Source organism: Temnothorax curvispinosus, unplaced genomic scaffold, assembly GCF_003070985.1.
Source record: "Temnothorax curvispinosus isolate PA1 unplaced genomic scaffold, ASM307098v1 QBEX01004324.1, whole genome shotgun sequence".
Lineage (NCBI taxonomy): Eukaryota > Metazoa > Arthropoda > Insecta > Hymenoptera > Formicidae > Temnothorax > Temnothorax curvispinosus.
In genome coordinates this window covers 1,155-11,684 of record NW_020214104.1, presented here as the reverse complement: position 1 = coordinate 11,684, position 10,530 = coordinate 1,155, and the positions used below count along the sequence as shown (strand labels likewise).

Genomic DNA, 10,530 nt, shown 5'->3' with positions numbered 1-10,530 from the left:
ATATATATATATGTATATAATATATACTATATTATTTTTTAAATATATTTTACATATATGCGTGTTTAATAATATCCATCATAAACGGATATCGCATTTTTAATTAATTCAGTTTTTAAATGTCTTTTTTTTTAATTTTAGGTATCTGATCTTGGTATGACAGATTCATTCCGCTCACAAATAACTGAAAAGTCAAAAATGACATCTGCTCAATTGACGTCATATTATAACATGATACCAAAGAGAACAAATCCTACGAAAGGTGGATCAGTAGGGGTGCCAGTTAAAGTATGGACAAATATGTTCAAGATTATATTCGACAATAAGTTTGTAACCAACGCAGTTCATTATGATATTGATATTAAGCCTTACAAAGAGAAAGAGGACAAAAAGAAAGCTAATAAAAAGATTAAAAAGGAACTTAATCTTCCTAAACCTTTATGCAGGAGTATTTTTGAACAATGTAGAAATAAACATTTTAAGAATAGATATCCGGCATATGATGGGAAGAAAAATGCGTATAGCGCGAATGATCTTCCTATCGATGATGTAAGTAATACATGCGTTGAATGTAATATAATTTATCACATTTGAAATAAGTTTTATAATATTGCTTGATCAAAAGCTAATTTCTAATTAAATCTACTAATAATCAAAACTAATGATTACACAGTTATTGTATCTTAAAAATGAAGATGTGTCAAGTAGACCTAAATGATTTAATTAGAAATCTAATTAAAGAGATAAGCAAAAACTATAAAGAATAATTTTTCACATTTTTTTATATTTTTTATTCTTTTTTATAGATGGCGGATGTTTTTGAGCACCAAAATCAAGAGGGGCGAAGGAACCGATATCAAATTGTTATAAGGAAAGTGGCTAATGTTGACCTTAGCTGGATAAAAAATTTGAGACCTGGTCGTCTGGAAGAGAGAGATCAAACTTCCATACAAGTTTTAGATATAATTATGCGTTATGCACCCGAATCACAGTTTATTACCGTAAGTAATTAACAGTATTTTTTTTTAACAAACTTCTCCTTAGTTATATTGCTCGATTTCAAGCGTCGTGATTCTTTCTGCATATATCTGTTGATGAGATGTATGAGAACTGCAATTTAACGCCAATTCCGAACGGCTTTCTGTAGAGGGGTATTCATGGCAAGATATTCTTGGTGGGTCCGAGAAGTGGCGATCGAATAAAAACGGTCAGATTTGAACTCTGATCTTCGGTTCTTAAGAGTAACGGCATATCTCTGCGCCGCGATCGCCACTCATAGTCTTTTTTAGTAGATACTGATTTTTGTACAATTATAAATAACATCGATTTTTTGAAAATGAATCGCTTGTTAAGAAAATGTTTTTGCATATTATTGTTTGAACTTGAAAATCTGCTTTTTCAATATATACTTATATTTATACTTTATAATAAATGTTAGATATGGGTTGTAATTGAAGGAAATTGATTGATATAAACAAATTTACATGATGCATAATTTAAAATGTATTTTATTATAGATCGGAAAGTCACTCTACTGGGATATAAATGAGAATGAACCATTAGGTGGTGGCTTAGCTCTAGCGCGCGGTGGATTTATGTCTGGGATACTTGGCTGGAGTCTGTATCTAAATATAGATGGTAAAGTATTCACGTTGATTAATACATTTATCATTTGAACTACAAACAAATGTATAGGCAATATTTTTAAAGCTTTTGTAATGGCTTGAACCGAAAACTACAATAAATATCCTTATCTATAATCTCTATGTAATATCTCTTGTATTTTATTTAGTTTCTCATAAAGGATTTACCATGAAGCAGAGAGTACTTGACTATATAGCTGAAGTTTTAAGGGTCAGAGAAAACAACATTACTTACAATGGTGTCATGCGTGAATCTAAGATACAAAGTTTTTTGAGAGGCTTAAAAGTGACTTATAAAATACCCAACGTATCGAGGCAGACGCATCGCATAATTAAATTGAGCCATAAAGATTGTAATACAGAATTCAAACAGGAGTCATCAGATGGAACGAGAACAATATCAAAAACAACAACAATAAGAAAATACTTTTGGGAGTCCAAGAAATATAATATACGAAGGCCTGATTTGCCTACTCTTCATGTGAGCACGACGTCTAACGGAAGTGAAATTTTGCTGCCTATCGAAGTGCGTAAGCTGTTTTATATTTGCTACAAGTGATAGCATAAGATAAATGAAAAATTTTCTTATTTACAGTTATGCACTATTATGCCGAATCAGCCTATTAGAAAGCTGGACGAAGAGCAAACTACAAACATGATCAGAAAAGCAGCAACTAATGCGATTACTCGTAAAGAAAGAATAGAGGCAGCGGTAAAAAAACATTTTACATTCGTATATTCAACATGTATTTTATCATTATTTAATATATTATATATTTGTAGTTCAACACAATCCAAATTAACAATAGTCCCGTCATGTCAAGAGAGTTTCATCTATCTGTCCACCCAAAAATGGAAGACGTACAGGCCAGAGTTTTACCTGCTCCAGAATTGAGATATTCCAGAGGAAAGGCACAAGTAAGACGAGGGACATGGTATATTCAACCATTTAACGAACCCAAACATTTGGAGAAGTCAACGTGGACTATTGTCAATATGTCTGGAATGTCGAACCTGCAGCCTGCTATGCAAGAATTCGCGACAATGTTGCAAACTACTGGTTAAGTATTTTAAAAAATGAAAACTAGAGATAAAAATGTATTCCGTCGAGGACTTTTAAAAAGTATAGTGCATTTGTCAATTGTTTATTCAAAAAGAAATTTATCATGGTACATAGTTTGCAATGTTTGCAATTGTAAATTTAAATTTTCGACGAATTGTAATTTTGAATCATACTATACATAGATTATATTCATATATTATATTTTATGTTACATTAAATCGTTTTTTTTTTCTTTTTTTTTAGCAAAGGAAGTTGGTATGATAATTGAGCGGCCTCGTTTATTTGATGGATCTTCTTTTAGATTAAACGAATTAGATAAAATTACACAATTCTTCATTGACAATAAGAAGTTAAAATTAATAATAGTTATCATACCTAATCGCACAGACGTAATGTATGGTGAGTACATGATTCTTTTTATTATATTTCTTATTCTGAATATAAATCAATCTGGTGTTATTTATCATTGTCTCAGGTAAATTAAAAAAGATTACCGAGATGGACGTTGGTGTTTTAACACAATGTATAAAACTTCAAACTTTAAAGAGACTTGATCAGTACAAACAAGTAACGACAGTAAGGAACATTCTGCTAAAAATAAACTCAAAATTAAATGGCGTTAATCACATATTTGATAGAATGTAAGTGAATAATACTTGTACCTTAACATTTTATGAAGATACCTGTAACCTCGAGTAAAACTGTTTTCCTCTTTTTTTTTAATTTTCTCTTTTAGGCCAGCATGTCTGAACGAAAAATATCCTTGTATGCTTGTTGGCGCCGACGTGACTCATCCGTCTCCCGATTCTAAAGATTCACCATCTATAGCAGCGGTTTGTATAATTATTAAACATAGCTTTCCTTTTTTATGTGAATATTTGTGTGTGTGTTAATAAATTAATAAGAAATTTTATTAACTCAGGTTGCTGCAAGTAGAGATAAATCAGCTTTCCGATATAATGTTGCACTTAGACTTCAACAACCCAAAGAAGAAATGATTTTAGATCTTGAAGAAATAATACTAACGCAACTTAGAGTTTATCAGCAGGAAACAAAATGTTGTCCAAAGAGAATCGTTTATTATCGGTATGTATTGACGATACTCAATGTTATGTAACTTATTAAAAATGTTTTTATAGATACATAAAGGAAAACTCAGTTTTAAATGTAAAATGTAAAATAAATAAGAAACCTATATATATGTATGAGTAAAATATGAATTTCTATTTTTTTAATCTCTACAAATATATCTTATATACATACTTATATTTTAATGCATTAATGCCATATTTATATTAATTTCCAGAGACGGAGTCAGCGAGGGGCAACTTCCACAAGTTATGTATTACGAAATAGGAGCTATAAAAAAAGCGGTCAACGCTTTTACTAAATTCACTCGCGGCAGTAATATTGAAATTAATTGCTTGGTCGTTCAGAAGAGACACCATGTGCGTCTCTTCCCTAAGTCCAAAGATATACGTGACACCGAGGACACAAGAAATTATAACGTGAAACCGGGTACAATTGTCGACACGACTATTACCCATCCAGAGCACATTGATTTTTATCTTGTATCACATGCGAGTATTCAGGTAGGTCGATACGATAAGTTAAGTTTTTTAAATAAAAATATTTGTTATATAACTAAAAATGTTTTGTCGTTAAAAAACATTAAAGATATCAATGACAAAATTTTCGCAATAGTAATAGCGACCAATAGTAATTATAGCAATAGTTAATTCGTAATAATTATAATAATTTACTTTAAGAAGCATATTAAATTATATTAATAATTAAATTTATAAACTATAATTATTTTTTCATCAATTAAATGAAGTTTATTTGATGTATAGTGTTGATGATTATGATTATAAATGTAGGGTACAGCGAGGCCTACAAAATACAGATGCATCTACAACGAATCCAACTTTACCGAAGATCAGCTTGAAGAGTTGACATATTATCTTTGTCATATATATGCCCGCTGTGCAAGAGCGATAAGCTATCCGGTGCCTACCTATTATGCTCATTTAGCAGCTTATCGTGGAAGAGCCTTGATACAAGGGTAAGCAATCTATTACGCTATGAATCGGATATTGATTATGATCATGATCTGTAAGATATTATTTCCATTTATCAGGAACAGAGACTTTAGGTTGAGTGACTTGGAAAGGGAACAGAGAAACTTTATAATAAGAATGGGAGATTCACCAATGTTTTTTGTTTAAGGATAGATATTCATGATTTCAAGGATTTCCGAGGATCGCTTTGTAGTTGAGACATAATGTCCAACCGATGTCCACACAAACCGATCTTCGAATCCCCTTCAATAATTATAAATAGATTATTCATTAATGTATTAATGAGTATTGCTCACACACACACAGTTTTTCTCTTTTGTTTTTATGTATTATATCTCAATCGTATGATTATCACAAATATGACGCAACAAAAAGAAAAAAAGAAAGATTTATAGAACAAGCTATATCGAAACAATACCATTAACTTTGTCTTTCTTTAATCATTTTTCTTTTTATTGCTTGTGACTTTATAATTGTGAATAACCATTATATTATATATAATAATATATATGACTTATAGGTCCATGCAGATGTATGCATTTTTATGTATAGTACTATAACGTTGAAAAATACGTATCTGCGCATGTTAACTATTTGTTATTAGAAAGACTAGAAAAAGATGGTAATGGACTATGGTCCATATTCTCAACTCTCTTTTATTGACAAAAGCGCGCTTTTTATTTCTGAAATGTCATAGTGTATGTAATATGAACTGTATAGCATCTCAGAAATAAAAGCGCGCTTTTATCGATAAAAGACGGTTCAGAATGTAGGCCTATGACTATATGATAAAATGTATAGTCATATGTGCGCTTCGTATCTTTACATCCACATATGAACTAAATAGCCCTGTGGACAAGGTTTACTAATTATAATTTTTAATAGAAAGTTATTCAAATGTCTAGACGGTAGTTATTGCACATGCAATATGCTGATGTCGTAGTACTATATCCAACTTTTATGATCTGTATTTTCATGTTTGAAAATATAAAATTTATATATAAGGAATTACATTTAAGATCATATACTCGTTAAAAAAGAGACAAATAAATGGTGTTTATACGAAAGATACTTTGTTGATACATTTTATAATAGTTTGAAGGCTACAGAAAGATTGTTGATATACGCAAAGAATGTCTTATACTCCATTGACAGAAATGCGAAAGGCGCACAGCGTTCTAAAGAGTTTAAGAAGTCCTATAATCTTAATTGCGTAACATACAGTGTGAAATATTGCATTTAATTTCTCGACTACTTATTCATATGCATTTAAAGCTATTTTTTTTATAAATGCATTGCTATTCTAAAGTATATAATTATTTATATACTTTATTATTTTTGTAAAAAATGACTGCATTTGGATTGTCTTCTCTTATTAAGGTCTTCACACATAAAATGCCGTAAGGACGTAAAACGTAAGCGTAAGAAAATCTATCAATCCCAATCGAGTATTTTCCCCTACTGGGATTACGTACAGCGCAATACTTGATTGGGATTGGTCGATTTTCTTACGCTTACGTTTTACGTCCATACGCGATTTTGTGTGTGAAGGCCTTTTATTACTGCTGTCAGCTGTCTTCGCGCCTCCAATGGCAGCGCGGAATCTATACATGTAAAGTGTGTATAATGTGCAGACAGACAGACAGACAAACAAACAGACAGACAGACAGACAGAGAGAAGCCTGAGAGAGCTAGTCAGTCAGGCTTCTCTCTCTCAGGTGCAGATAATTGTTCTTTTTTTTGTGTGTCTATGGTAGGGTTATATGCTTTCACCACGTGTTGGCTTTGATCCGTCACGTACAGAGGCTTCTCTCCACTTCTCTCTGACGAGACATACGAATAGCGACTTGTCAGGAAATTACTAATATATAGAAAGAGAAAAAATGAATAGCAATGAGCATAGAAGGCGCCTATTTGCCCCGTGATTCATTGTCTCTCTTTCTATCACCCATGTGTGTGTAGTACGTATGATATCTGCGCACACAGAAGGCCACGTACTGTCATCGTCGTCATCGATATTTATTCCTCGCTCCAACCGGCTAACGGAATGTCGAGCGTCATTTAGGTCGGCGCGACCAAGTCTTTCTGACGTGTTCGACGGCTAGGATACGAGGACCATCGATCAGGATGAGCGCGAAACATTTGAGTACCGGTACTAAAGAAGCATCTGCGTCGCGTAAATCGCGCGATTGACAGGTTTACAGGCTCGTATAGATTAGAACGTCCACTGAATGTGCATTCCTTCTTTCAGGATCGGTAGCACCGCCCCTCGTACCCGACAAAATACGCCTGTACAGCATGCGCTTCTGTCCATATGCGCAAAGGATACACCTCGTGTTGGACGCCAAACAAATCCCGTAAGCACGATTATGCGACAAGTTACCTATTGTTTCATCGTTAGCTTTTTTGCCTAAAATATCGAGCTTTTGCACTAATTGTACTGCTTAAAAAAAATATATATATATATGTTGAAAACTTTTTATTGATATATTTTTTAATATATAATTTCTAATTTAACAGTTCTGTACGTAAAATTACTTTTCTTATTTCTATTCTCAAGTATGACATAATAATTTAACACAAAGCATTTATTTCATAGAAAGAGAAAGATTTCTTTCTCTAGAAAAGCTTTCTATAGAAAATAATTTTATGTAGATAATAATTATTCCTATATATGTGCAACGTCTCTTTCCACACATTGTTTTGCTTTTAGATACGATGTAGTATATGTTAACCTAACACATAAACCGGACTGGTTGATAGAAAAGAGCCCCCTTAATAAAGTTCCTTGTATCGAACTTGAAGGAGGCGAAACGTTGTATGAAAGCCTAATTATCGCTGATTATTTGGACGACGCGTATCCTCAAAACAAGCTGTATCCAAGTGATCCTTTAGCAAAGGCTAAGGATAAGTTATTGATCGATAGATTTAATACAGTGATATCAACTTTCTACTATAAGGTATTTGTTTATGCTGGTTTTTATTTTGAAATATTTATATTCTTGTCTGTAATTCTCAAGTACATCTCCATCCTGATCCTATTATATTTGACTTTTAGGGACTTTATTCGGAAACAACATTGGAGCATGATGTATTCAACGAGACATTGACTGGTCTGGAACTCTTCGATCGAGAGTTAGCGAAGAGAAGAACTCCCTTTTTTGGTGGCAGCAAACCTGGCATGCTGGATTTAATGATATGGCCGTGGTGCGAGAGAGCAGATGTAATAAGGATCACAAGGGGAGAGCAATTCGTCATACCTCGGGACCGTTTCTTGCGATTGGTAAATAATATCATTATTGGTAGTTGACGTGTATATCGATCGCGATAAAAATTTTCTTATATAATGCAGCTTGAATGGAGAGTTGCCATGAAAGAAGATCCTGCGGTGAGCGGCAGCTTCCTGGATGCCGAAGTACACGCCAGATACATACGCAGTCGTCTAGCTGGGACACCTCAGTATGATTTAATAGCTAACAGCTAAAGATAGTCCAGTCTATGGTTTTTTCCGTCTTAAGTTCAAGCCATACGCCACTTCGTACCCTTTCGTATTCATGGATGCGCCACTTCGTTGCCCTTTCAACATAGCAAAATTACGCATTCTATATACTTAAATACATATATATATTTTAAAAAATAAAATTGATGTTTATGTAATATCTAAAACAGATACTAACTAGTTTATAAAACAGAGATATTTATCTTGATTGTTATGTTGATTAATACGTGGAAATAAATTTTTTTGCATAAAAAATTATGTTTTTGCAATATATACATTTAAAAAAATTTTTTTTTAGACAAGTACACATGTAATTATATATACAGGGCATTTCGAGTGCCATGCAAATTCTTGCATATAATCTATATAACCTACATATATCTGAGATCTGAGATATGTTTGGGTACGTTCCGTTCCACCATGATGCGCATAATGCATCACTTATCCTTGTTGTTCATCGAATGTTAACCAAGGATAAGTGATATGTTATGCACATCATGCATGAAACAAAACGCACCTTTTATTACAATGGTATTATTTACATATATGGTATCTTAGTATGGTATATATTACTATACTTTTAAATAATGTTTCTATTTGAATATGGTGTTCGTTATGTTTTTGGCAATATTACTCGCGAGACGACAGTAGCGATGATATACATATGTAGCTAATTTACTAACAGTAAAAAAAGATATCAAAATTAAAGTATATTATAAGTTCATTTTCCGCATACTCTTTATAAAATAAATTTAATTATTTATAAAACCTGGCTTTCACAATTGGCAATTAGTAAAACTGTGTTCTGACAGTTGTACCGCGTATAAAAAGCTTACGAAAAGCAGATAAATTAATATCACGATTTCCTACAGGTATTAAACGTTCCCGAAAATCATCAAATATATTCCATAGAAGAGGAAACACACAAAGACCAAGCACACCGTTATCATGAAAGACTTGGCGTTCTCTTTCCTCAAGCTTTGTAATTCCTTTTCGTTTCGCCCGAGAACTTTCTTAATTTCGTACAGCTCGTTCTCCAATCTCTCTCGACTTTCTGCACTGAGTAGTTTCGTCTCAAGCTTCCTCTTGATTACCTCGACTTTATGTAAGGTCTCTTTTAAGCTCTCCTCTAAGCGTTCCACCTAAAACATACCGACGATTAAATCTAATCTGAATTTTCATTTCAACTGATGATGGCAGAGAGGCAGCCAAATCGTCAATACCTTGGTGATGATGGTGTCGTTTTGTGTCATTGTGTATAGTCGCGATACGTATGTACGTATTTGTATCTACTTTCCACTCGGTGTCACTCGTAACAAATTCTTTGGCACTTGTAAGGAATGTAAAGTGGTATCCTTATTGATCTTTACATGGACAGAGAGAAACCTGAGAGAGGCCATCCCGGGCCCCGGCCTTTTTCGTGTGTTGCTGTGTTGCATTTTCCGACGCGCCGCCTGAGAAAGTGCAACTCAACTACGTCGTATCGCTCGGTAACCGCACATGGTTTGCGTCCGTGCTAATGGTTCGTGTCCAAACTAGCCAGCTGGAGGGGATCATGGTATAATGTGTTGGGCGTTATCTGTATATACCCTGAGATTCTGAGAAAGGCCAATTCCGGCCTTCCATTTTCGAAATTGCATATTAGATATTTGACATATAATATAAAATATATAATATATAAAATAATAAATAAGTATCTATATATAATATCTATATGTTTAATTCATATCAGGATCATAAAGGAAAAACTGACTGCTGTGTGAGGCAAGCGTATGGCATTTATTGTTAAAATGAGACAAATGCATAAACGCGAAAGTAAAAACGAGACGTGTAGTGACGCCGCGGCGCTTTTGAAGTTGCCGCGCGGTGCGCGGGAAACGCGGGAAGCGCCTCCGCCATATTGATGACGTATAACCTTCTCCTTCCATGTTCCATGTCCATTTCTAGAAGGCGGCTGACACGGAACGGATCGGCTCCGGAACGAGCGACGTCGCGACTCATTTAATTGGTAAGTATAACACATATTAATCTTGCATGCATTATATTCACTGCGGTATCTATCGCGTAACATAGATTTAGCGCTCGGGTATTGATATTTCTTAAAAATACGTATTCCGCGATACTTGTCCGGCCGAAGGCGCGTCGCACGAGCAATCGCGAAAGTGACGATCGTATTTTCGAGTGTCGTGCCGCGAATATCGCGGATATTTGCCAATAATATTAATACGCTATTCGCTAGAATGC

General features: G+C 33.8%; 3 protein-coding genes across 4 annotated transcripts; 2 read left to right on the top strand and 1 right to left on the bottom strand.

The window, feature by feature from the left end:
• Positions 1 to 142: 142 nt before the first annotated feature.
• LOC112453423 (protein argonaute-2) lies at positions 143 to 5,850 on the top strand. Its single transcript, XM_025014212.1, has 13 exons — positions 143 to 549; positions 807 to 1,001; positions 1,518 to 1,638; positions 1,793 to 2,169; positions 2,239 to 2,355; positions 2,427 to 2,703; positions 2,950 to 3,105; positions 3,182 to 3,347; positions 3,443 to 3,539; positions 3,629 to 3,792; positions 4,013 to 4,298; positions 4,587 to 4,771; positions 4,847 to 5,850. The coding sequence occupies exons 1-13, from the start codon at positions 157 to 159 to the stop codon at positions 4,932 to 4,934; spliced, it is 2,622 nt and encodes an 873-aa protein (XP_024869980.1). The 5' UTR covers positions 143 to 156; the 3' UTR covers positions 4,935 to 5,850.
• A 597-nt stretch (positions 5,851 to 6,447) lies between these two features.
• On the top strand, positions 6,448 to 8,492 carry LOC112453424 (pyrimidodiazepine synthase-like). Its single transcript, XM_025014213.1, has 5 exons — positions 6,448 to 6,939; positions 7,039 to 7,144; positions 7,501 to 7,747; positions 7,846 to 8,070; positions 8,140 to 8,492. Exons 1-5 carry the CDS (start codon positions 6,915 to 6,917, stop codon positions 8,269 to 8,271), a joined length of 735 nt encoding a protein of 244 aa, XP_024869981.1. The 5' UTR covers positions 6,448 to 6,914; the 3' UTR covers positions 8,272 to 8,492.
• Positions 8,284 to 9,659, bottom strand: LOC112453425. 2 transcript variants are annotated; one of them, XM_025014215.1, is made up of 3 exons: positions 9,510 to 9,659; positions 9,228 to 9,428; positions 8,284 to 8,363 (listed from the first exon to the last, which is right to left on the bottom strand). In XM_025014215.1, exons 1-3 carry the CDS (start codon positions 9,537 to 9,539, stop codon positions 8,340 to 8,342), a joined length of 255 nt encoding a protein of 84 aa, XP_024869983.1. In that variant the 5' UTR covers positions 9,540 to 9,659; the 3' UTR covers positions 8,284 to 8,339. The 2 variants fall into 2 exon arrangements, with proteins under 2 accessions (XP_024869983.1, XP_024869982.1); XM_025014214.1 differs by lacking the exon at positions 8,284 to 8,363 and having other exon boundaries at positions 9,039 to 9,428.
• Positions 9,660 to 10,530: the final 871 nt, after the last annotated feature.

Bases quoted from the DNA above. Each gene is read 5' to 3' on its own strand.
- LOC112453425 (XM_025014214.1), bottom strand. From the start codon at position 9,539: ATGACACAAAACGACACCATCATCACCAAG. The intron at 9,429-9,509 runs GTATTGACGATT...GGTATGTTTTAG, and splicing joins ACGACACCATCATCACCAAG to GTGGAACGCTTAGAGGAGAG.
- LOC112453424 (XM_025014213.1), top strand. From the start codon at position 6,915: ATGAGCGCGAAACATTTGAGTACCG. The intron at 6,940-7,038 runs GTACTAAAGAAG...TCCTTCTTTCAG, and splicing joins CGCGAAACATTTGAGTACCG to GATCGGTAGCACCGCCCCTC. The intron at 7,748-7,845 runs GTATTTGTTTAT...TTTGACTTTTAG, and splicing joins TATCAACTTTCTACTATAAG to GGACTTTATTCGGAAACAAC.
- LOC112453423 (XM_025014212.1), top strand. From the start codon at position 157: ATGACAGATTCATTCCGCTCACAAATAACTGAAAAGTCAAAAATGACA. The intron at 3,540-3,628 runs GTTTGTATAATT...TTATTAACTCAG, and splicing joins ATTCACCATCTATAGCAGCG to GTTGCTGCAAGTAGAGATAA. The intron at 4,299-4,586 runs GTAGGTCGATAC...TTATAAATGTAG, and splicing joins TATCACATGCGAGTATTCAG to GGTACAGCGAGGCCTACAAA.